General features: G+C 43.1%; 2 protein-coding genes and 1 long non-coding RNA gene across 4 annotated transcripts; 2 read left to right on the top strand and 1 right to left on the bottom strand.

Moving 5' to 3' along the window:
• Positions 1 to 284: 284 nt before the first annotated feature.
• Positions 285 to 3108, top strand: pop7 (POP7 homolog, ribonuclease P/MRP subunit). Its single transcript, XM_054753014.1, has 2 exons — positions 285 to 404; positions 600 to 3108. Exon 2 carries the CDS (start codon positions 647 to 649, stop codon positions 1106 to 1108), a length of 462 nt encoding a protein of 153 aa, XP_054608989.1. The 5' UTR covers positions 285 to 404; positions 600 to 646; the 3' UTR covers positions 1109 to 3108.
• Positions 2195 to 16773, bottom strand: epoa (erythropoietin a). The gene is made up of 5 exons (XM_054753013.1): positions 16549 to 16773; positions 5530 to 5660; positions 5348 to 5434; positions 5096 to 5260; positions 2195 to 3758 (listed from the first exon to the last, which is right to left on the bottom strand). Exons 1-5 carry the CDS (start codon positions 16568 to 16570, stop codon positions 3606 to 3608), a joined length of 558 nt encoding a protein of 185 aa, XP_054608988.1. The 5' UTR covers positions 16571 to 16773; the 3' UTR covers positions 2195 to 3605.
• Positions 16244 to 27223, top strand: LOC129168117 (uncharacterized). 2 transcript variants are annotated; one of them, XR_008566224.1, is made up of 6 exons: positions 16244 to 17052; positions 17791 to 17898; positions 17995 to 18144; positions 26434 to 26539; positions 26628 to 26673; positions 26764 to 27223. It is a non-coding gene; the product is annotated as an uncharacterized LOC129168117 (long non-coding RNA). The 2 variants fall into 2 exon arrangements; XR_008566223.1 differs by having other exon boundaries at positions 26434 to 26673.

Raw genomic sequence — 27223 nt, 5'->3', positions numbered from 1 at the left:
ATAGATGGACACTTGCAAATAAAATTCCTGTGTGAATTGATTTATCAATACAAAAATTACATTCCATGGAGAATCCATCCAGAGAATACCACATATTGTCTAAAAAGACAACAACACAAACCACAACATGTTAATTTATTTTTTTGTTTATTATGTTACCGTGAACATAGGTAAGCTTTTCCACGTTATTATTTTAAAATCCTGTTTTTGTAATACTAATAAATGATACAATATATTCTTGTTTTTGTACGGTGATGTCATTCACTTCCTGTTTTATTCGACATCCGGGTCTTACTTTTTCCGGGTCAATGGCTGCGAACAACCTCCTTTGCTCGTGCTAAAGGCTAGTTAGTGTTTTAAGCAACGAGAGGAGCTGACTATATCCTCGAATTATCGCCATAAAGGTAAGATACCTTTTATTCGAGATAGCCAAGGTTTAGGCTATATCATATTTTTTTTGTTTCGAAGCAGGCAAGTGTGTATTTTGTTACCGAACCGTTAGCTTTACTTGCTAGCTTTATTTTAACGGACTTCCGACTGTCACAATAAGAACATGAAAAGTTTCAACCGAAATTGCTTCAACTTTTCTCCTGCTGCAGCATTTCGCTCCATTTGTGGCTTTAGTGCATTCACCTCCACACATTTAATGGCTATGACGGAGCCGCGCAATCCAGGGATGACCTCCCATCCTGCGGCGGCCCCAGTGCACTCTGACCCCACATGCCTCACTGTGGACATAGACCCAGTGGAGTACACCCTTCGCAAACGACTCCCTCGTAAGCTCCCAAAGCGGCGAAACGACGTGTACGTTAACATGAAGACGGACTTTCGGGCTCAGCTGGCTCGCTGTCAGAAGCTGCTGGACGGCGGCGGCCACCGGGAGATCTGCGTTCACGGCCTGGGCCTGGCCATCAACAGGGCCATCAACATTGCGCTGCAGCTGCAGGCTAGCAGTCAGGGAGCGCTGCAGTTGGCCGCCAACACCTCCACGGTGGAGTTGGTGGACGACCTGGAGCCTGAGGATCCGGATGAGGCCGGGGAGCCCATGACACGCACACGCAACAACTCTGCCATCCACATCAAGGTTTTCTACCCTGACCCCCAGTGACTGCAAGAGTGTGGTTCCCTCAACAACAACCGCATGCGTGTGTTTGTTCGTATAAACTGTTATTGTAATGCTTTGACATCCTTGGAGGGCGGAATTTATCATTTTGCATGTTTTACAGCACAGTGTAAACACCTGCAGGTGACTATTGTGTATACACTACAGGTCACGAGTTTTAGGACACTGAACAGGTATGCTACTAGTTGGTCAAGGGTGCCCAACCCTTTCCTACCTTTTTGATTTATTTATTTTAATATTTTAAACAGTCGTGTTATTAGTATTATAATGTAAACCTTTTCTTGTTGCGTTGTGCTGTTCTACACTTTTTTTAAGGTTTGTTGTTCCCTCCCTCTTGTTTAATTGTAGTTGTAGAATATGCCGTGGGCCAATTAAAAACAAGCTTTGTGTCACAAACAGCCCCCAGGCTGCACTTTGGAAACCCCTGGCGTAGTTGGACGGGTTAATTTACTGTATAGCGAGTTAACTCAAATGGCCCAAAATGTAAATCCAAGCTATGCCAGGAAAAAGAAGATGGTAAGCAACATGAAATAGACAGCATGATCTTTTTCACACCAGACACATCTTGTTTCTTTTCTCGGGTAGTTCTGGTATAGCTTGGATTTAAAGTACAGTCATGGAAAAAATGATTTAGACCACCATTTTTTCTTCAGTTTCTTGGTCATTTTAATGCCCGATGCAACTAAAACTACCTTTTGTTTGGGCAAATGCAACGATGACAACAAAAGTAGCTCGTAAGAGTTAAATATTTTTGGCAGTACAGTGCTATAGCTATTCATGTAAGAACGTAAGTGATTTATGTTATCAAGAAAACCATGGAAGTTGCTAGATATCAACTCTTAACTTAAACTCTTATGAGCTATTTCTGTTATATTTGTCCAAACAAATGTACCAGGCATAAAAATGGATCAATAAACTGAAGAAACAAAGGTGGTCTCTTCATTTTTTCCCATGATTGTACATTGTGGGTTGTAATCTTGCGCTCAGATGAACCCCTGACCAAGTAGGCACATACCCGAGGGTACAGCGTGGCACTGCACAATGCTGTTCTAGCCCTTTTGGTTCAGGGTGTCAAACTTTTGACTGGTAGTATATACTGAGACTGTATATACAAGCACGTTGTATATACCTGTAGATCCAGGCTGGTGTATAGACTGTCCACTAGATGTCAGTAGATAGACCCTTGTTTCCCATCTTTTCACACAATTGACATTTGAATATGGATATTAACTTACAGTGCTGTATTGTCAATGGCACCTGTACGATTATGATGCCATCTAGGCACAAATAAAGTTTTCTGTCATGTATACGTTCATTTGTGGTGATGTTGCTGCAAACATTGGATGCTGCATGGTGGCTCAGTATGAAAGCGGCCTTTTATTTTGGGGTCAGAGCTATGCAAGCTCTGCGGTTTATGCCGCCGACCGGAAGACAAGCGGAGACAAGGACAGACTGGTTGTTTCTATCCTTTCTTCATCCGAGAGTAATGCTTTGTATTTAAATAGCAAATTATACAGTGATTGAATGCAACACGAAAACAGGAAAGGAGAACATGTGCAAACATCCTCAAAGCCATCGTTCACTTGCGCAACAAGTTACAAAGGAGGAAAACAACAAGGAAGAAAACTCGACTAGTTTGGAATAGCTCAACTTCCATTTTCTCGAAATGACGCAAATTCCAGGGGACAGTTTGCTTTCCTTTGCACGCTTGCGAAATGAAGACAGTAAAGTGTATGTTTGTGGAAACTGTTTGCAATGGCCTTGCAGGATGTTTTGTTTCTTTTTTGTAGGCTATCAGCGCACTGGCTCTGCTTGATTGTTAGCTGGACCGATAATGACAACAGCGCAACTTCACAGTTCTCATGTCCTCCACAATGACCTCTTGCTCGGAGAACATACAAAACAAAGTGATTTTTTTATTTGATTTTTTTTTTTACTAAAGTCTGAAAGATGGACACTGAAAAATACAAAGCTAAAAAGTAGAAAATCTGTATAAATAGTCAATGTTTACAAATATATTAAACCTTGTCACAGAGTAGAAATCTAATAAAAGAGACAAATATTTGTACAAGTCCTGGCTGAACAAGGGTGTAAAGGCTTCTCATTCATGTTTCGTAGCCATGCGGCATTGGCGTGTTATCAATATTTCTGGGCGTCTCGCTCCATAATTCACTTACAAAAGGCTAATCTCTTGGGAAAGAGACAAGGACACCATGTGCAGTCCTAACTGGCACACACTAGTGCATTGACACAAAGTGCAAGAGCAGTGCTTCTTGTTTTGGTCGGCATGTGTCCACAATTCAAGGTGCCACTCTCTCCGAAAGACCCCCCTGCGACGGTTCTTTGCCTTTGCTTTAGCTTACTTCAAAAAAATATTTTAAAAAAGATGGTTTGGATGTGGTTTCTAGCAGCTAGCAAGTAGGTCATCAGAGTCGAGGCCCTTTAAAGCAGCTTTAGCCTTGGGAGTGGGGAGACGGGCCGATCAGCTGACGTCTTGCTGACAAGCCTGCGCGTCCGTGAGGAGGAGGCGCACTTTGCCTCGCAGGAAGTTGACGTGCACTTGCAGGAGGTCGGTCGCCGTGGACACTCGCCACGTTCCCTCCAGGCCCACCGCGCTCGCTGGTGGCGCGTATTCCTGAACAGCAGAAGGAAGAATATGCATTGACATGATTGGCATTCCACCTCATTCAACAAGATTTGGAGCATCTGTGAGGTCACCGATATTGCAAAAGGAAGGATTCAGATTCATGGCTGTGACTGATGAATTGATTTAGGATGACTTGATGCTTTTGTTGGTATTGTAAATGCACATGGACTTCAGATTATATGCTTATACGAAATCAAAATATTACTCATGTCGATGAAACACCAGATGACCTTTCCATTCCTGCCAAACAGTGAACCTTTTTCATGCCAAACAAGAGCCTTGTTTATAGATTTATTTCAGGGAGCTTGAACACAGGCTGTTCTTCAGATGAATTTATTTCTCTCGAAGCTTCAACCTGAAGCCTTCGCTGTTTGGCAGCCTCAGCGCACAAGTCTGGCTGTCCCATGATAAATGCTCAAAAATTCCCACACAGACACACTCAAAATAAAACAAAGTCTTTCCACAAAACTGGAAACTAGGGCTGCACACTTCTGGGGGGAAAAAAATGTGAATCACCATTTTCTTGCTTAGATTTGAGATCACAACTCAAGTCAAGCGGTGCAAAATTTTTAGTTCAGTGGCCAGCAAAATTTGTAAATTATTTTAAATATGGAAAACAGCTCCATGTTGAAAGCCTTGTGCTTACGTTTGAAAGAATTATAGTGTATGAGCCGATATATGATCATTATTAAAAGACTTCTCATTGCCTTGTTCTGCTTTGAAGAAATTATTTTCGAGGTACCAGAAAGCCAGTTGACAGGAGACTTTCTAAATACAAATGAATAGAAAGACTCAAAATAATCTGCAAAGTCAAAACCCATTGCACGGTCATGTATGCCAGTACAGATGCCAGCAAGTGTAGCGGTGTGTACGTTGTGTCACTCACTGACGTCTTAAGAGCTACTCTGGACAACCGGGTGAAAGCCCAGGGCTTTTCGCTTGTTGCCTTGACTCGACTTAACTCTCATTTAGCGGGGATGTGTGGATGCGGGTTTTAGCCCCGGCAGGGTGTGAGGCTGAAATGCGTGTGACATTGGTGAGGTTTGGGCGGGTGAGTGTAACGGATGCAAGCAAGTGTGGCTGTGCGATTAGTAAACGTCACTCCCTGACACCTTAAGAGATGCGCGGGCCAACGACCCTTACTCAACAGTGCATTCACGCACGAGATAAGACATGTACAATAGACGCCACTGGTGTAGCTCCTTCAGTGAAATCAAAAGAATCGTTGTGCTTTAGAAATTTGAGATTGCAATTTTTTTGTGCAGCCCAACTGGACGTTTTTCTCCTATTTTCCACTTGTGTTCGAGGACTAGATCCCAACTCACCGGGATGTTGAGGCTTCGCAGTACGGCGTTGATGCTGAGCACGTTCCTCACCGAGTTGTCAATATGTCCCTGCAGCGCCACGTTGGTGACCGAGCTGCGGAGCAAGCCGAGGGCCTGCTGGAGGAGCCATAAGCCACACTGCACCTCCTGGGCTTTCTCCATGGCCTTGCAAACACACACACGAAAGCACGCTAGGTATATACAGTATAAGCCACAGGTCATAAGTTCATAAGTGTGCATGCAGGTGCTTACATTTTTCCTCTCCCAGACGTCAAAGTCTACTCTGGTTTGGGGTACGGTGACAGACTGGGACAGGCTACATCCATCCCGGCATGACTTCTGGGGAGACAAGAGGAGGAACGATGCCGCAGAGTTTACGGGAATGTCACCAGTGGTCGATTAAAGCATTCCACCGGACATCACTTTGGACTCACCATGGCGACTTCTGCGTCTTGCGCTTCCTTGATGAAATGGTTGAGGACCCTCAGGTCACAGATGGGCCTCAGTGGGGATGGGAGGCTTGGGTGGGTCCACTCCAACAAAATCAACAGCAAGGCAAGTAGTCCTAGCAGACAGCATCAAAGCAACATTTTACATGTTGGCTCATTTTTAGTCCCATTATTTATCCCTCCATCCACGTTCTACCATTTATGCTGTCCTGAATCATGGGGTGCTATTTTGTAGCCATCCACATCCACAATCAAACTAAAGTTTCATTTACAGGAGACATGAAGGTGTAGAGCAGGGCTATTGAACTTGTACAGTATTCAGAAAGCTAAGGACCTGGAGAGGGGCCAGACCTCTCCCTTCACGATTATCCTGTATATGACAGAACCACATTGTTTCATGACATACTGCAAAAACGCTTGTCGAAGATCCTCTATAGGACAGGCGTGCTCTACATAAATATTTCATTTGTTGAAGCCCTGATGTAGAGTATTTACTACGAAAAGCAGGACTTCTAATTGAGTTTTAAACTCAGACAGCTTAGATCGCGCTTTCAGAATGTTGTCAGTTGTCAAGGTTACGCAAGACCAGCCAAACTGATCTGAATGACACTTTGCAGCATGGGACAAGAAGAGCAATCATTTTCTCCCCCCCCCACACTTTTATCAACATTTTGAGGGTATTTGTTTTACATTGATGACAAAATCCATGAATTATATGTATTGGTGTACAATTTGGTGCTGATTCGAATGGTCGGCAGAACTGCAACGTACAATTATTTTCTTAGTCGATTAATCTTTTTTTTGTTGTTTGTTTGTTGTTTCAGTTAATCAAGAACCGTAAATTCCGGTTGTATAAGCCGCTACTTTTTTATTAAACTTTGAACCCTGCGGCTTGTTTAGCGGTGTGGCTAATTTATGGCTAAAATCTAATCCCGTGACATCTCCTTTACTTCAGAACTACTACTAATTGTTTAAATACTGTGCCGCTCGCAAGTCAGTGAGGAAACGGTAGCGCTTTCATTGGCAGGAGCCAATCAGGACCTATCAATGCACTCACAACGAGCTTGTCCACCCACTGGAAATCGCAGGAGGTCAACATAGATAACAGTATAACAACATAACAGTCTGACTCACGGTGTCATCTTACTAAGAACACTTTACTAAGAATACTAAACTCATCACACAGCGACTTAACACTCAAAAGTTGTACCTGACAAATATACAAACATGTAGCGATGTTACTTTGAAATGAAAAACAACTTTTTTTAAAAAAAGCTTTCCCATAATGCATTGCGTCTGAGCAACGCATTCATTGGGGTGCTGAAATGACGTCAGCCTCCCTGTGGGCTCTGGGTCGTCTGGCTTCCTCTGGTGGACGGGCAGCATTGCAGCACCAGCCACCATTTTATATGCTGCTTCTCCTCCAATGAAATGGTTTGCTCAAACAAAATGCATTATGGGAAAACCTTCAATGTTTTTTTCCCCATTTTTACAACTCTTATTGGTACATGTTTGTATATTTCTTAGGTGTACCTTTTGAGTGTTAAGTTGTAGTGTGATGACTTTAATGTTGTTTGTAAGATGACACCGTGAGTCAGACTGTTATATTGAGTAATGACTTCCTGCAATTTCCAATGGGTTGACAAGCTCGTTGTTAGTTTTTTCATAGCTCATGTTTGGCTCCTGTAAAGCGCTGCCTCATGGACTCGTGTGCATCACAATATGCCATTTCATGATGTGGACACCTACGTCTTATATATGTACAAATCTGATTTTCCCTCTAAATTTAGTGGGTGCGGCTTTTACACCGGCCTTTACGGTAAACTGTTAGACCCTTAGAAGGACCAAATCAATACGAACCAAACAGTTCGAGGTCCAGCGTAAACAGGCTACATGCTAACCAGACGGCCCTGTAGCTTGGTACTGCTGAGTATACCCACAATCCTTGGCTCTGCTATACACAGCTGGAGACAACTTCCATCTGCAAGTAAGCCTTTTGCTCTTTGTAGGACGTGTCCACACATTTATACTGACTCTAAATCAACTCCCACATCTCCCCCTAATGATGTTCATTCAAGGCGGGTTCACTGGGTGTGCTTGGCAAATGAGAGCAGGTCGGCTGTTGTGTTGTCATGTGGGCATGCCGCCTCACCCTTGTACACAGCATGCTGAATGCACTCTTTCACAGCAGCCCCACTGTGACGCACACTGGGATGATGCAGACGATCATCAGACGTCGTACAGACTTGCAGATAAACTTGTCAGCTCGTAGTAGGACTTACACTAATACAATATTCCCTCCGCTACACTCTTAATTCTGCATAAAGAACAAATAGTGTAACACAATATTTCACTATTTAAGTCACTGATGTTGGACTTGCACATCAAACTCATCCAAGCATTTGAAGATGGCATCATATCAACTACAAGGAAGTAAACGAGACAACTCACAAAGACTTGATGCGGGGTGAAGTCATCCACAACTGACAATATCAATGCGACAATAATAACAGATTATGCCAACTCACAATATTAAGCAATACACTCCATTCACTGATCATGACATATAAGTTATTGCATAGTTTATGTCTTTGTCTACGTCTTTGTGTTACTTGTCTTTATTGAGTGTCTTCACGTACTCAAACTTATTCATTTTCGCTGCCATTTTGCGCGATATTTTATTTTTTCAAACAACTTCCTTACTTTTCTTTACACAGGAAGTGAACAAAATTGAAATTACGAATGTAAGCCAACCAAATATTTTGTAGCTTCAACATATAAACTTTACGATGTGGCTGAATTATTAGTAGTAGACATGGCGAAAATGAAAGGATTAAATAAGCTCTGCTTCTTCCTACTCTTTTACAGACATGTTGAACCAAGTGATATTCCTGAATGTAACTTGTTGAACATGTCTGAAAGTCATAAACAGCAGTATACCCAGGGTTTCCCCCTGCCTGATTTTTTGAAGCTGTGGTGGCAGGCTGCATGGGAGGCGGGCTGTCGCGGCTGTGTCATGTCACTGCTGCGTCGCTGTGGCAGCAATTTTCTTTTTATATTTAAATTTACTGTCAGTAATAATGTCAACATTACGGTCATTTTCACAGGCTTGAACAAGAAATGCATTCATTGACTTTAAATACCTTTCTTTTGGTCTGTTCTTCTTCTCCTAATCCTAGTGCCAACAGAGCAGACAGGCCAAAATAAAGCGTAGTGAAACATGTTTATGATATTTGACATTGATATTTAAGATTTGATTTTATATTTTCAAACTAATTGTCGTAAATAATGGGCTATACATGTATCTATATAGCACATGGGTGCTCAGATGTTTTCTGCCTGTGGGCTACTTTTAATTCAAGATCTACCTCCTCCTACAAATATAGAGCATATATGTTTAGTACATTAATAAATATGACTGTTTATGTACATTGTACATGTATCACAGGGGTGCACACACTTTTTTCAGCATGCAACTTACAAATCAAAACGATTTACCGCTTACTATAGAACATATAACATATATAAAATCCAACTGGTAAACTTTGAAACGACCACAATAAATACAAAAGATTATATTTCACAGTCACAATTTCAGGCATCTTACCATTCAGTCAGTTTATCTGTCATCGTAATACGAAAGATGAAAGTTGCATTATCCGTGTGTGGCTGCCGACACGTGTCCTCCACGAGCAAATCAGCAGGGGGATGAATGTCAGCTGACGAATGTCATATGACATTTACAAAGTGACCCTTGCGATGTGGGTGACATGCGACCCACACTACCTTTTGCAATTGCCATGGGCACCACCTATATAGCGTATACTGTATGTCAATTCATACAATGTATTACTGTACTTAACATTGTTTTCACGTAAAAAAACCCCAACTAATTTTCAAGGTGTGGCAGCTTTTATTTTGCCGTGGCGGTCCGCCACGATCAAGTACATGTAGTGCACATGTGTCAATGTAGGACCATTGGCACAAGATGCATTGCCATGATGAAGAGTCACGGGTCTAGTCCAACCCTTTATTGATTCATTGATTGGTTTAGAGGTGTGGAAGACCTCTTTGAAGGTTGAATTGAGGCAATCTTCTTGCTGGTTGAAGACATTTTACCTTTAATCCAAATGGCTCCTTCAGTTCAAAATTTTCTAAAGAGTTCCCCTCTTCATATGTCCCTAGTGGGTGTGTCCCCTGGGGGTGGTCACCACGGGTTGTTGTGGTGGTTAGTGTGGCCCGTGAACGACCCTCTTGCATAGCAAAAGGTCGTTCACCTGGCTAGTGGCAAAGCAGCTCGTTAGTGGCCATTGTTTCCATAGAACATGACAGTCTCCGGGGGAGAGATGTCAGGACATGATTGTAACCAGATGATAGGTGATGGCGTAAACCTCCTCATCTCTTCAGAGAGGGCCTTTCAAGTTTGACGGAGATGGCTTCTTTCACGTCCCTTTCAAACCAGCGGTCCTCTCCAACCAGGCTTTGAACGTTGTTGTCCTCCAAAGGAATGTGCCCCCTTTTGGAGATGCAAATGAACAGCTGACTCTGGGCCTGAAGAAACTGCCATACATTTGTGTCGAGATTGTTTGGTTTCAACAATGCGGACGTCGTTGCACTCTCCGATACACTGCACTGCATAAACAACATTACTGAGTTTGATTTTTGAGATTTTGTCCTTTCGGTGAACCCGATTTTATCTGAGGGTGTTGGTGGGATTGAATTGAATAGGTATGTTGTGATTGGGAAAAAAATGTCAAAATGCCAAACCAGCCACGGAAAGATGTGACCACACTTCGCCACCTGTTTCCATCCTCAGGCTCGGGTGTAACAGCCCTCCTCCTCCTGACAAAGACCCAGTTTGGATATCCACAGTTGGAACGTGCTTTTGTGATCTGCTCTGTGCTTGAGTGTTCCGATGACCCTTTGCTTGTGTTCCAGTGGGTGATGGGGATCAAAAAGTAGGGACTGGTCTTTGTGGATAGGTTTTCTGTAGACCTCAATATTGAGGCTTCCATCCTCCCTTGTTCGCACTTCGTAGTCCAAAAAACGTCAGTGTATTGACACTGATCCTTTCGGGTCAATCAGATGTTATCGTCCACAGAGTTGATGTGTTCGGTAAAAGTACTTTGCAGGTTTTGATCTTAACCCATGTGTCGTAAACATACTTGAACCAGTGGCTGGGCTTGGTTCCACCTTGGTGTCCAATGTTTGAGCCCACGGCGCAACCTAAACACCTCAAATTTAGATTGGATTGGATTAAAGGTAAAATGTCTTCAAGCAACACGAAGAGTACAGTTGCCTCGATTCATCCTTTTGCGGCTTATCATGACCTGTATGACTGACAATCTACATGGACTCTTGAAAGGAAAACTGCACTTTGAATTTTGCTGCACAATGAATTTTGCCCATCATCCACCATCTCTATGTGAGACAAGAACACGTGTGTCAATTTTCTGTGCATTCCAGATAGCCGCCTTGTGCTGGCAGTGTTTCACTAAGAATGCACACAATTAGCATTCACCTATTCCACCTATAAAGCCCTCTTAAAAAAAAAAAAGCTTAAAAAAAACCCAACAACAACACACTATTTACATGCCGTGACATGCATATTAACCAAGCTATAGCAACATTGAGCGAACACCAAGGAACTACTTTTCTGGCTTAGTGACACGGCCTGATCGACTATCTATATAGCTGTGATATCAAGAACTGTGTGCTCCATGTATCAGAATCAATATCATGATGACTTGTCCGTCTGGACCAGCTGGCCTTGGACGTATTTTCCAGTGGATTTTGGGTTTCTACCACTGCAACGTTTGCTAGCACTAACAATTCTTTGTTGTGATGCTTTGAGCAATGGCAAGGTTCACATTTACACCATCAAGTCACGCCGGCGCCCTGACTCTCTCGGCCCCTGTCTGCTCCGGCGTGTCACCCTCTCTTCCCGCTTGCTCAGATTGTAAAACATGTAGCTCATCCTCCGTATATTCAGCCTCAAAAAGATAAGATTCTGGATCCTCATTTGTCCCAAAGTAGTTGTAACTGTCGTTGGCTCTCACAAAGTCTGCAATAGCAAACGAAGACCACGCTCTCTATGCTGTTGTTTTTGACGGAATTAGCGCGATTTCAATCAATGCTTAAAATGACCAAAATACTGTAAGTTATACTGCAATTTGCATGTTATCATAAATGTGCCTGTTATTACATGGTTACAGTATGTCTATAACATTGTTGGAGATTTTTGGAGGGTTATTTTACAGGGCTTTACAGGTGGAACAGGTGAATACCAATTGCATGCATTCTTTGTGGAAAAACTGCCAGCAAGAGGCAGCTATCTGGAACGCACAGAAAAGGGAAAGACGTGTGTTCTTGTCTCACAGAGAGATTGTGGATGATGGGCAAAATGTACAAAAAAAAGTGCAGTTTTCCTTTAACATAGTGTACAAGCTACTCGCCTCCTTCAAACACAAATGTGTGACTCAGTTTTGAGAATTAACTCCGACCTTTTCATCTCCCTTGGGGCCTACGTGAGAATGCATCGACTTGCATTGTCACCACAGCGGTGGAATTTGCCAGCACGGCCAAACTTAAAAGTTGAACAAGTCACGTCTGCCAACAAGTCTATTTTAAATCGGAGCTGGGCTGTCCTCAAGTGGCATCACTTTGGACGCGTCAGGTATGCGGGCAAAAGGTGTTGGGATGCTCACGTGCCACGTCCGTCCACTCCTGTCCACACAGCCCCTGCAAAGCGAGGCTTCGATGCTATTTTAAGTGCACCCCAGTAAAAGGAGAATGCCTCCTGACCTCCACCATTGTGTGACGGGACAAATTGCAGATCTCTGATGACACAGGTGTGAAGTCACTTCCTGCTTGGCCTTGCTGGAATCCTGAAGATAACCTCTGCTGACCCGGAGTACGTGACCGCTGTGCCACAACGCTCACACTCGCCATTGACTCAACATTCTGCAGTGTCACACTCCAGTCAAATCATCTTCCAGCTTGCAGAAAAAAAACTATCTTTAGAGATTGGCTCTATTTGCAGAGAAATGGAGATAGGAATGGAATTAGATCATTCTATTTTCAAACGTTCAATGTTGAATTGCGTAAACATGTGACGTTCGCCAATGCAACTTGCTCAGCATTTTCGTAACAAATAAAAATAAAACCGTGACCGAAGGGTTACATTTAGTGTGTAGGACTTGCCACTGCATCCTTATTTATGGGAGTACAGGTTATAAGGCGAATGCCTCTTAAATGTATCGTGTGTGGTTTTACATCTTTTTCAAAGTATCAGGCTCTAATTCCCTTCCCTGTGCATGCATGGCAACATTCAAAGCGCACTAGCATCACCTCAACATCGAGCTGTACTTCCAGGGCCTTGTTGCTTCAAGGAGCATGTATTGTTGCTGAAGTGCTGGCTTAAGTCGACATCGACGTACACGGTCAACCACTTTTGAAGTAACATTTGGGACAGCGCAAATGACCACAGCAACATAATTACTGTAGAGTCATCCTTTGTTTATAGCAGTTCATTGATTCCAGACCTGATGTTGATAAGTAGGAATCCTTGTTTATAAATAAAATATATTTGTAGTTAGAGCATAGACAATCTATTTATGATCTTCTAACATTATTCTAACATTATCTAACATTATTAGAGCCCTCTCGCCATGAAATAACACCCCTATAGTCACCTTTACATGTGTATTATCCAATATAGTACACATTATAATAGAAAATAAGATATATATATATATATATATATATATATATATATATGCGTTGGGTAATGTCATGTAGCTTTATTATAGAGTCGCACAGAGTCTGATGTTCTTTTGAAATTTTATTGCCAACCTTCACACCAATAGGTAGGCCTATCACGATAATCGATAAAACGATGATTAATCGAACGATTAAAAAAAAAAAAACAGGTAGACAATTATGATGCCCTCGATAAATTGACGTGCATGTATGCATGTGTGTTTTATCTGCTCGTCTCTCTGTGCCACACAGGCTGGATGACGAGAGGGTTCACTCTGCATCTGCCTGTGTGCATTGGTTCTATAGTGGAATGAATGGAGAGATTATGAATGAAGGCACAGAAGTGACGGTTTCTGAGGCGAATGCCACAGCCGACAGCCCCAGTGGCAATATTTTGGTTTAAACAGAATGAACAAGGTGAGCGCATGAACACTGACAACCGACACGGACAGTTTTCTCAACTGAATCGATGGACGTGCCTCGGACAGCGGAGTCTTCTTCCCGACAGTCAACGCTTACTGAAGTGTTTGGTCGGCAAATATAAACAAAACGGACAGACATTGCAAAAGAAATGCAACCATTCAATACGGTTATAAGGCATATACAGCATAAATTATAAACAACGTACGTTCAGGCAACTTCTGTGTCAAGCTAATGAGGCTCACACGAGTATGCTATACTTGAGTACCATCCAGTGGTTCAAATGTAAATTACACCTCTCATGACAATAATGACAAAATGGTCTCAAAAAATGTTGTCGATAACATCGATTATCGACGATAATTTGTAACACAATTATCAAACGCAAACTTTGGTATCGTGACAGGCCTACCAGTTAGTGACAGGCTCCATTCCAACACAGAACACAGTTCAACCCTTGCACACTTGTCTCCTTCCTGCAACACTTCCTTTTTATCCACCATAACATTAAAAAAGAGGTGCGTTCACGAACATCCAAATTTAGAACATCAGCTTTACAACACCAAGAGATCATTAGTTTCCGACACCAAGTGACCGGTGTAGAATACTACATATCAACGTGTCTGCATTATCTGAATGTCTTATATTTCTATTTTAGTTCATTTAGTCATTTGTACGCTTGAAAATGCTTACTTTTGAGCAAAAATACATAAAATTTGATAAACATCCATTTTTTTATACTAATAATAGGCAGTACTCAACCATGTAAAAGCATGATTTATTATTTAACATTCAACTCTACTGTCTAGTCACCCAGTGATTTCCTACAAAGTAAGCTTCAAAATAAAAGCATTGCAGTATTAACCTCAATTCTACCACAGCAACCAACAAAATGCACCCAAGTATTTTTTTTTTAGATTGTTAGCCACCAGAAGAAAGATTTGCATGTGTACCAACGCGTTTCATTTTAGTCAAGACATACAAAGAAAGCTCTGTTAGATGAGAGGATAAAATAATCACATGAAAAAAGAAAAATCACAGTAAAAATATACACAAATGGAGGAAAACCATGTCAGCAAAATGCTGTAGGTTAAAAATCCTTTATTATCGCCCATTCTCCTTAAGCCTCTGGCCAACGTCACAAGTAAATGTGTCAGCAATGGTTTTGGTTTTGATTTCGGTTATGATGTCGACATCAGTCAGTCAGTCCTAGGTTGCGTCCATCTAAACGGGTTCATCTGTACCAACATTTACACTTTTTCTCATTATATGAGCCTCTGCCTTTTTGATCTTTTTTTTTCATTCTTGATGGGTTTTTTTTGGCTGATTTGTGTTTTTACTGTGAACAATGGCCCCCAGACCGCACTTTGGTTTTACTGATCTGTAAAGGTTGCTTATCTCCCAGGCACGATTTGATAGGCCCATGTTTGCTTCAGCTGAAGTACAGTGCCTTGCACAAGTGGTCACCCCCCTTGGATATTTCAGCTTTCTTCAATGTAATTTGGCTTTTTTGACAGTGAATTTGACCAAAAAAAAGCACCTTTCATGTCAAAGTGAACCAGATTTTGACAAACTGAAAAATATAAAATGTAAAATACGTGTGTGCTTAAATATAGATATATTCACCTTCTTAAAGTGAGTGACCCACTGCAGCAAGGATCCACCGAGTTGACACCTGCAGTGTCACCGTGAAATGGAGATCACCTAACCTACAGTTAAAAAAAGCACCTGTGTGTGGGAGGTCCGGTCTCTGGTTCATTTGTATTTCTGCCACAATTGCAGCAAGAACATAAAAGAACACACCAAGCCACTCGGAGGAAAAAGTAATTTCAAAGTTTAGGACAGCAGAACATTTCCCACTTGCAAGGCATTCCACTGAAGTTCAGTTTAAGAAATGGAACCATGTTGTATTTTTCTAAATCTGCAATGAGCTGGCCATCCCCACAACCTGAGTAAATGTTCTGGAATCACCAAGTTAAAGCCCACATCACAGTCCGATCGGGAATTTGCGGCTGAACTTGATTAGAGTCGTTCACGCCCGATGCAGGAGCAACCTTGCAGAGTTTGAGCTGTTTTTCAAGGAGGGATGAGGGAAATTGCGGTGTCCAGATGTGCCGGCCTGATTGAGACACATCCACACAGACTCAATGCTGCGATTGTAGCCAAAGGTGCATCTACTGACCTGAAGGGGGTGAATACTGATACAGTCATTTACTTTACTCGTCGTTTACTTTCGCAAGGCAAGTATGTAAGTATGTTACCGCAAGGCACTTCCATCTTTTGCACAGTTTCGCATAAATTCAATAATATAATATATTCTATAATTCACATTCTCCATGAACTATGACTGTTTCTGACCTTTATGCTTACAGACGTGTCACATGGTGATATTGAAAGAGCTCAAAAAGCTGTTTATATTCAGTGTTTGCCATGGTGCAAAATAACAATGACGCCCACAGTTTAAACACTTCTACTCTTGTATCTTTTGCTTTTACACCTGAAGTCCAGTAAATGGGTACAACAGTACTCTTGAACAAGTCCAGTCATGTCAATATTCACTATATTTGCTCACTTACACAGCCTATGGCTCCATTTGTCCCATATTCCCTCAAATGTACCCTTGACCTGCGCTGTAGAACAAGTCTGTGCATTTTGGACCTTTTAAAGCAAGCAAATGAATATCCATAAGTCTAATAAACACTATACATGCGTATGGACTGGACTAGAAACGGACTTTTTTGTGAATGTGAATAAGCCGAACCAGTATTTGCGCACACACGCTGTATCTTTGTTCCGGACGTGACAACATGACAAGTCTCCTACCTTTACCGGTGTTCTGCAACATTCGCACACGGCTGCCTCATCTTTCAACAGCATGCCAGCAAATGCGCATCAATGAAGCCAGCATCCAAAAAAACAAACAAAACCCTCCGTGGCACACTCGACCTGCGTGGAAGTCAGTCTGTGTGGAATCACGGAGAGAAAGAGACCCCCCTCCCTCCTCCGGCAGGCTGCATGTGCATCACTGCAGGGCTTCGGCCAAAGCGTTTTATTTGCCTCCCCCCGCCAACTCCAAGGCGCGGTCTGGCCTGGTTTGGGCGAGGACGCGCACGTCTTTTTACGCACTCAATGTGGAGCATGCATCCCTCCAGCCATGTGCGTAAAGCGTTTAAATCCACTAACTAGCGTGCGAAAGGGTGGTGGGGACGGGGGAGGCTAACTCACCGGGAAAGTCCATGGCGGTGTCCGCATTGCTCACAGCATCTGTGCGCCTCCGTCCGTTAATTGGAAACGAGGCTCTTTTTGAGGATCCACGCCACTTATCCGGTAGGTGTTTCTAAAAACTGATCCTCTTTGATTTTTTTTTCTTTTTAGCATTGATGGGATAACGTTGCATTGTCCGCCTGGTAACAATCCCACTGACTCCAAAAGTGTTTTCTCTCATTGTTATCCCAATAAAGGGCTGTTTATAAAGATTGGGGCCCCAAAAAGTAAATAGTGTCTCGCCAAAAAACCTGTGTGGACTTCCCACACATTTTTTGTGCAGATGACATACATTATGTAGGCACTTTGTTATTATCTAATGACAGAGGGGAAATCTTAATGGAAAATGTCCAAATAAGAGTTTCCTGCCTAATTATGTTTAGAGGTCTGATTGGATGCAACCCAAAATGCACCTGACTTTGCATTAGGCCGTCTCACTGGTGGTTCAGTGCACAGACCAGACCAACATTTTTTTAAAAGATACTTTGTGCACACTTTGGTTTGGGTTTGCTCTGTGTTCACATTGTTTTTTTTTCCAAAGGTTGCGCAGGAAAGAATATATGCATAAAGTAAGAACTTGATGGGCGGCTTTTGTGACATATTACAAATATTCCAAACCAAAATGTCGCCTCTGGGTGTAAAATGTAGGTTATTTTTATATTCTGCTATATTTACCATCTTACATTATATCAAAAGCTTCTAAACTATACTTTTAAAGAGCGTTATGTGATGTAACTGCAATTTCCCAAGCCATTTTTATCGACCCGACATGCATAAATACATTTTCTTCCGCTTGTCCAGGTCCACGTCACGGGGGCAGCAGTCTCATTAGGGAAGTCCAGACTTCCTGGTCTGCGGCCACCTCTTCCAGTTCCACTGGGGGGACACCAAGGCCTGCCCATGGCAGCTGTAAGACAACATACCGTAATCTGTACAGCGTGTCCTAGGGGCTGTCCACGCTGGAAGGTTTTCAGGTCGAAACGACAAAGTATTTTATCATTTCAGCCTTTCATCCACACGGAAACGGCGTTCTGGGTTCCCTGAAACGCTGTATTTTGGAAACGCCTTCCAGAGTGGGGAAAGTCTGATAACGTCGGGTTGTTGTGACCAGGAGAACAAGAAGGAGCCCCCACCAAACCCACCAAAAAAACCCAGGTGTGTTTCCATGTGAACAGGGCCTAAGATGTCCTCCAAAATATACTTTTAAAGACTTGTCACACAACCAGAGAGATAGGAGAGCAGAACAGAGAGGCAGCACTTCCAACGCATTTTCTTGGTCACTTGGACACTGGTCCATGTCTTTGGTCTGTGTAGCGTTCTCGTTTGAGCTCGAGTAAACCGAACCGCCGGTCCGAGACCCAGCTCTTGAGATGATTTGTTTTGTGCACACCAGGATTCGGATGATCGCGCTCACACGTGACCAAATGAACCATACCATCTGAGAAAACGCACCAGAGTTCCTTTGAACCAACCCATGACAAGTGTGAACACACCCTTACATTTTAGCATCCAACGTCAATGTCACAAATACAGTAAACTAGAGAAGCACCCCCGTATTGTGATTCACACCAAAATAACAATCCTGCATTTTTTGCATCAGTCTTTGATATTTCGTAGAACCTGTTTGTAACTTCTCCTTGTATTTTTTTTCCCAAGTGCTAAGACCATTTTTTTGAGTTATATGCACAAATGCCGAAAATGGTCGCAATGTTAAAGAATCCTTTAAAAAATTCCTGGATTCAGACGGTGATCCGGATCACCCCCACAATTCAGTCAGTCCTTCCATATCCCATTTCTGACAATTCCTGAAAATGTCATCCAAATCCATTCCGAACTTTTCAAGTTATTTTGAACACAAACAAACAGATAAACGCCGCCAAAAACATAACCTCCGTGTTGCGCTTGCGCTTTGCAAGAGTTAATTATTGGCCTCCAGGGCAGCTGTTTGTACTTTGTATATGTGGGTGCTCGCGCTGGAATCAAGACAAAAATGCTAAAATAAAAAAAAAAGTGAACATTTAATACTGGATGTGTTTATTGACTAGTTTGAGGCATGACCTGAATTGCATCCTTTGAATCCTCCCAATCCCCGAGCTCACCTGGACACCTATGGGAATGTATGGGTATGACTCAAAACAAAGACAAGATAGAAAGGTAAGATAATGAGCACAAATATCTCAGCTATCTTGTGTACTCGATTCTCATAAATCATTCTGGTCGTAAATCCAAAGTGACCGATGCCTTCCTAATGGCCAGCTAGGCTGCACGGTGGCCTAGTGGTTTGCATGTTGGCTATACAGTCAGGAGATCAAGAAGATCTGGGTTGGAATCTCCGTTGGGCATGTGGAGTTTGCATGTTCTCCCTGTGTGTGCGTGGGTGGGTTTTTGTGAATTTCTCTTGGCGCTCAATAAAGTATCTATATAATGCTGTTGCGATGCAGCTACTAGCACCTCTATGGGAGACAGTCAACCAATTTTCCACTCCAGGAAGAGGCAGGGAATTCCAAGAATCCTCCTTATGGTGACCATGCTAGTGTGAGAGCGCGGCAGTGTTCCTAAAATAGCCAACTCATGGTATAGCCACCTTGTGATACGATGACACAAACGGCCCTCGGTCAAACGCAAGAGACGAGACTCCAGTGGCTTTTTTTTTTTTAATGCTAATGTCAAACGTCCTTGGCGTCACCCTGTGGAACAGCAGAGATTAGAGTGCATTGATGTTTCCTGGAAGTCCCCTCTGTGTGGCCTATAGGACGCTGTGTCTTGCAGGAGTCACGCGTGAGCGTCATCGTGCATTGTCACACAGCTGAGTGACTCAAACAACCAACAATATGGCTGTAACGGTGCATGTTTTCAGATTCAGGTTTTTTTTGGTGCTAAGACTTGGGTTTGGTACAGTTGCATACCGATTTTCCACATAGTACAGATCAAAAGTGGGCGACTGGAAGCGTACATACAGCGTTGTTGAATGTAATAGTACACCTTGGTGCATATAGACAAACAACCATTCACACTCACATTCATACCTATGGACAATTTAGAGTCGCCAATTAACCTAACATGCATGTTTTTGGAATGTGGGAGGAAACCGGAGTACCCGCAGAAAACCCACACATGCACGGGGCGAACATGCAAACGCCACACAGCGACGCAAACCCAGATCTTACAGATCTCCTGACTGTGTGGTCAACACGCTAACCAAAGTGATCTTCCATCATTACTGTAAAGTATCGTGTTTTTGCACACTTCTTCTTTTGCCTCTTGCCACTTTTTTGCCTCCTGATGAAATAGAAATAAATACAAGTGGATAAGACAAAAGCAGCATGCCGCCATTGTTCAGTAGGGACCGTGTACAGGCAACAATGTGGAACTATTACGCTGCACTTTAGCCAATAAGCATCCACAGGTTGCACTTGCACTTTCCTAAAAAGAAACACTGTAAACCAGTGGCGTTCATTGTGCGGCCCTGGGGCCTTTTTTGACCCGCAGCTTGTTTTTTATTGGCCCGTGGCTTACTGTAAAACTAAAATGTGGGAAGGATCCAAAGTATTTATCCTCTGAAGGTAGAGGCATGTCCAGACGAGAACGTTTTTGCTCTTTAAATACTCTGGAGCCTGCACCAACCTCTTAGACTAGAGCTGTCCTATCTAGTCAGACTAGAGTTGCCCTACCTAGTCGTTGAGCATGAATTTATGAAGCCTGTTGGGATGAGAGGCGGAATGTCTTCTAAGACAACCTGAACACTCCAGTTGTGGTCCATTCAATGCCCTGAGAATGTATTTGGAGAATCTGTTGGAGAATCACCTCCGACATTGTATCGGTATTTCCTCAGCAAAAAACAAAGCATTTTATGATTATGGTGTGCTGCTGGGCAACAACTTGACTTGCGTGATGCCATGTTAAACACAGACACAATACAAAAGCGGACTATACCTATACAGATGCACACTACCAGACAGATAGTACCGTATTGGCCGGAATACAATTTCGAACCAATTTGTTTTGTTGAACTGTATCTGATTAGATAGTGTCAACTAAATGCACAGGGCCTTGATCAATATTTATTTGATGCAAACAACAACCTTTAGGTCCCAAATTGTTTTTTTACCATCAAGCAGCACTTCCCTTAAAATTCCTGCACATGGAAATGCATCCAATGCCACCTTTAAAGCTGGACTGTGGTGTTGGAGTTAAGAACAATGTTGACAGATTATCACAGTGTTTGCTCTGGCAGGGGGCTGTTTGCTTATGTCTGAGCCAACATTCGAGCATGGAGACAAGGTACGTGCTGCGAGCCATGCTTCCTGGTCAGCGTAGGAGGATTGGGGTGGGAGGTGAGAGGGGTGTGGGAAGGGGGGGTTTCGGGGGAGTGCAGTCTTTGTGACTCCTCGCTCGGACTGCGTTTATTAGCTTTAAGTGAGGAAGCTTATTCATGGCACACACCTGATGACGGCATGTAGAGGCCAGCCAGACTCCACGGTTGTTGTTATTGTTGTGTTGTGTGTCTCCATTGCACCTCCACATTTGGGCTATGGCTATTCCTCTGGCGCGACACAAGACAGGAAGCTGACATAAAAGAATGGAGGGGTGGGGCGCAGGGAGGGGGCCGACTGTGAGGGTCTCTGGAGCCGAGGTACTGGGGAGGAGGGGGTCATTGTTTCAGCTTGTATGCATCAGTGGTGACAATAATATGTCCTTACAGTAATCCCTTATAATAATGGGTGAATGTGTGTGTGTGTGTGTGTGTGTGTGTGTGTGTGTGTGTGGAGGAGTGTGCGAGATGGGGTCGGGGGGCGTTCCAGGACAGGAACCACACCGCTGACATTTCAATCACACTAAACGTTGTCGTTTGGCTTTGTGCTACCCATCATCAGATCGTTCTTTCATTCTCGTTTTGACTTGATGCTCCGTGATGCCAGTCAAGGACAGTCACAGCGCATCCCACCTGATATCGCATACCCATGGAAGAAAGCACACTTGTCCCCTGTCCACACGGGAACGATTCTGGGATTTTTTATTTTTTTTTTGTCAGGTTGAAAAAATGTGGGTCCACACTGTTCCGGATTTGTAAATAGTGCATCCAGAAGGGGAACGGATCACTGAGTGATAAAACGATACACGCAGGCAAAACCAAACTATAAAAGAAGAAAGAACGCATGCGCGCAAGTCCGTCGTCTTTCGGTTTCCACAGCTCATCTCGACGTACGATGAAGCGGAATTACTTTTTTGGAGAATAAGACAGCAAAATATCATGTTGGCTTGTCGTCAAAGCTCACTTGGTCACGTCACGTAACGCCGACGGATCGGTCACGTCACCGTATTTGTAAAACAGCGGTTCAGCTGTCTGCACGGAAACAACGAGCCGCCGTTTTCAGAGTTTCCCACCCTGGAAGCCGTTTTCAAAAAATACCGTTTCAGGGCTCCCAGAACGCCATTTTTGTGTGGGTGAAAGGCTGAAACAATAAAATACTTTGCCGTTTTGACCTGAAAACGTTTCTACCTAAAGACAGAAGTTGATCAATTACACTTTCCTCAACCTTTAGATGACAAATTGAGGAAGGATAGAGAGACCCTTTTGGGCCCATATTGGTATCTGTTCTTCTTGACATGCAAACTGGACCAAAATTAGCCCCAAAAAATCTCTGTGGTGGCCATTGAACAGCTATTAATCCAACGTATGGCTCTGGTTTACAATTCTTGTGTAAACATGCTGAAAGAGGTTCTGTTTAATGTATAACCAGAGGCTAACATGGTATTGATTGACTTGCATCCTTCTTCGGACCAATTCAAAGCTACCCTATGCCTCATAATATGATTAAAAATGTATTTTTATGACCACATCTTCTACATGTCTTATTCTTCTTGGCTGAACTGCTCAGAAGGATTGATTGAGTTCATTCTCTGCACTTCTAAGAGCATTTGATTGACATTTGGAAGCACAGTTGAGAGATACAGGCCATTCCATTTGATCCCATTTAATAATGCCTTGTTTATTTTTCATGTCTTCATTTGCAGGAGGAGTTCAGAAAGTTAAGTGGTCTCAGATACAGTGCAGTGTACTAATACAAAAACACAACTTTGCGTATTTAGCAGAGTTTATTGAGTTTATTTATTTGCAGCTCCGTGGGTGAGTGTATTTGAACGCTGTCATTTAATAGCAAGGACGTAGCACCACTGTTTCTCTGGAGGAGATGCTGCTGGTTCACAGACAGGTGCAGTGGGTGGGTGTTAGAGTGCGAAGACTTCCCTGCTGTCAAGGAATGAACACAAAATGTGATCAGAGCGGCGGGAAGGAAGTAAACCTGTTCCCGCATGAGCTGTGATGCGTTCACTGTGGCCGCTGCTGTTCTCCTCACTGGAGGAGCGCATGTCGCAGCATGTGGCTCCCTCTATAGGCTTTTAGCTGATGAGCACATGATAATCGTGAGTGAACTAGAAAGCTGATGGCCCAACCTGAATGCGGACCCTTGGAAGAAGGTGGCTCTGTGGAGCTCGCTGGCTTTGCTTTGGTAACTGATGAACACCTGGGAGATAAGATTCATCTCATGCTTCTATCGAAAGACATCAACAATGAAGCAAAGTTTACTGCCTTGCTTCCTGCCTTACTATACATTGCTGGCAAATATGAACAAATGATTTGTAGTAAATACATAATTTAGACAAAAAGTGAAATAGGATCATTTCCTGAGGCACACCTGATGGTCACAGTGGTTGGGATTCGCTTGTCTAATGTGCTGCAATCACCTAAACAGGAGCAGACTGTAACAGTGAATGACTGTAATGTTAGAATATTTAATTGTTTGAACCTGCTACAATCTAAAGGGAGAACTGGTCGTGGAGGTCAGTAGCCAGGTTGGGCTTAATGGCGCTCCAATAACTGTCTGCTTCCTGTGCTCACACACAAATATGATAGGGTTTGTTATTTATAACACTTACCATTGTGAGCCAACTGTCATCTCAGGGATAAATTTAGCCTCTTTATCTAACTCAAGGATATTGTTTGGGAGGCCCCCACAATGGTGCAATTGCAAGTACTACCATAATTATGTAAATGTGTAAACAATAGGGGTGTAACGGTACATGTATTTGTAATCTTGATTTTTTTTTTTGGTACAGTACACATTAAGTGAGGGACAGGAAGTGTTTATTGCCGTTAATAGAATCAGAATCAGCTGTATTTGCCATGTATGTTACCATACTAGAAACACCACTCTTTGTTGCAAATAGACAAATAAAAGAGAAGAAGGAGCATACTATGCATATTTACATAGAAAAAGTAGATAATTATGGTATTTACAATGTTACAGATTACAGTTCAGTGTTACATCAGAAAGGTGCTCTGCATCGCCTTCCGAAGGGGAGAAATTGGAACAGGTTGTGTGTGGCATGTGAGGAGTCTGCAGAGATGTTGCCTGCCCTCCCGTTGACCCTGAACCGGTACAGTTCCTCTATGGAGGGCAGGTTGGTCCCGATGGTTTTCTCTGTGGACCTGATTGTCCGCTACAGTCGAGTTTGGTAGAAGAGCCAAATCAAACTGTGATGGAGCTGCAAAGAACAGACTGTGTTATTGCTTTGGAGAATGTTGTTAGCACTTCCTTAGACAGGTTGAACTTCTCGAGCAGTCTCAAGAGGTACATGTGGGAGGACCATTTCAAGTCCTGGGAGATGGTGGAGCCCAGCAACCTGAAGGAGTCCACTGTCAACACGTTGTTGAGGACTGGGGGAAGGGGGTGATCGCCTGAAGTCCACTATCATCTCCACAGACTTGAGCTGATTCAGTTCCAGGTTGTTCCGACCACACCAGGAGACCAGCTGATCCACCTCGTGTGTACAGGCAGATCCGTCACTGTCACTGATGAGGCTACTGACAGTGATGTCATCTGCAAATTTCCGCAGTTTCACCGCTCAGTTACCTGAGGTGCAGTCATTTGTATGCAGGCAAAATAGCAGAGGGGAGAGGACAGACCCTTTGGGAGCGCAGATGCCAGATCCTATTGGTGGAGGTTGGAGCTGTGAGTGAGTTGAGGTGGGGGTTGGGTGTTAAAACAACCTGCAGTAGGACTCATTCGGGTCATTGGCCAGCATTTTGTTCTCCGCTGGTTTGGGGGGCTGTTTCCTGTAGTTGGTGATGGTCTTCGAGCCTTTCCATACAGCTGCTGGGTCGTTCGCTGAGAATATTTCTTTCAGCTTCTTTGCACCTCTGATTCCTTCGTTTAAAGTGTTCCGTCACTCCTGTAAGCATCCTCCTGGGCTGGACAGAGTTGTCTGAGTTCTGCTGTAAATAATGGTTTGTTGTTGTTGTTGTATGTCCAGGATGTTTTTGTCTGTACACACGTCTTCACAAACACTGATGTAGGAAGTTATGGTGTCAGTGAGTTCATTCAGGTTGGTGGCTACATGCTCAGAAACACAGGTTAGTAGGGCATGCAGGTAATGTGTCTGTATTTTCGAAGTTCTGTTACAATCCACCATGGTAATAAGCAGTTTGCGTGGTTAGTGATTTGGGGTCTTATCTATAAAGCTTACGTACGCCCAAAAGAGGGCCAAAAAGATGTGTACGCCGTTTTTCACACAAAGTATGTGCTCCATAAAAACACAACCTGATACGAGACTGTGTGCACCAGTACATCAACTTTGTCGCTGGCATACGCACTTTTGGAGCCATGGCAAAAAGGCAACGCACGTGTTAAGTGGTGCTAAAGGTTTAGGAATCATTGCATTAATCGTCGCACGATTATTGACTCAAAAAGCGTCTGGAAAGCGTTGCTATTTTACGTGTTTATTAATCAAATCCAGTTAGTCTAATCCCGATGGTAGCAACAACACAATAACAGACAAACAAACAATATGGTACAATTTGGGATTGAAAGTGAGTCGTCCTCCTTTGTAGGTTGACACGTGTACCGTTACACCACAGTGGTTTCATGGCACAATGCGTGACCTTTTTCATTTTATTTCGGAATTGGTGACAGAGCAGAAAAGAAGTTTGGTGTCACATTTTATGTAAAGCAGCATTCATTAATGCCATTGACATTTTACAAGTATTTTTGATTCTCACGGGACATGTACTTTAGTTTCTATATACTGGATGATTACGTTTTTAAGCGTAGCCAGAGCATTATCATCCAATCATATTGTTTCTCTTTCTTCCTTCTCCTTTCTCGCTTTCCTTTTTGAAAACCCAATTTTATTTTGGTACTGGGCAACATTGTGCACCGCCTGCTTCAAAGCATCGCCACCGCCTGTGCACCAAACGTTTCATGAAGATATCGTAGAGTGGTTGGTGACTATGGATGTTTGATAATTGTTTTGAGAATTTTATGACTATATTTGAAAACATATCTCAACCTACATAACAAAATCATATTTTAATTCATACCTACTTTTGGGGGCCCCTGTCAGTCAGGGGCCCTTGGAATTGTCCTAACTTTTCTCCCCTTTTAGGCACCCCTGACCTGAGGAGAATTCCTTCCGAGAGTAGCAAGGCTAACAGTTTATGAAGAGGCTTTCCAAGTGGAGCTGCATGTCCTCTTCAAGACTGTATAGTCCTGTAATGCACATTGTGAAATGCATAAAATGGTGTCATGGTTGTATCCAATCATGGCACCTCTTGTTCTGACACTCCCCTACTATTGCAGAAGCTTCTCCTTTCACCACTGCCACTTGAGTTGGGATGCACAGCAGGTAACAGCAGCAGCCGGGAAACATGAATTCCAGCGTGTATTGTAACATTGTGAAGCAGAGCTTGATGCCCTCCTCTTGTAAACTGGGCAGTATTCCAATATGATGAGGACCCCAAACACACCTCCAAGATGACCACTGCCTTGCTAGAGAAGGTGAGGGTAACGTTGATGGACCTGAACCATATTGAGCATCTGTGAGCCGTCCTGAAATAGACGTTGGAGGAGTGCAAGGTGTCTTGCATCCACCAGCTCTATGACATCATCACGGGGGCCTGAAAGACGATTCCAGAGGCAACCTATGAAGCAACCTATGAAGCTCTAGTACACCTCATGTCCAATGATTAAGACAGTGTTGGGATATAATGGTATCTACACTAAATATTCACACTTTTGGCACAAGTTGGATGTTTTATGAGGGATGTACTTACTTTTGTTGCCATTGGTTTCAACATTAATGGGTTTGAGTTGAGTTATTTTGAGGGGACAGTAAATTTTACACTGTTATCCAAGCTGTACTCTAACTACTTTACAATTAAAGTGTTGTTTCTTCA

Source organism: Dunckerocampus dactyliophorus, chromosome 15, assembly GCF_027744805.1.
Source record: "Dunckerocampus dactyliophorus isolate RoL2022-P2 chromosome 15, RoL_Ddac_1.1, whole genome shotgun sequence".
Classification (NCBI taxonomy): Eukaryota; Metazoa; Chordata; class Actinopteri; order Syngnathiformes; family Syngnathidae; genus Dunckerocampus; species Dunckerocampus dactyliophorus.
Note: the sequence above shows the minus strand (reverse complement) of the source record. Positions and strands in the feature narration are given on the sequence as shown.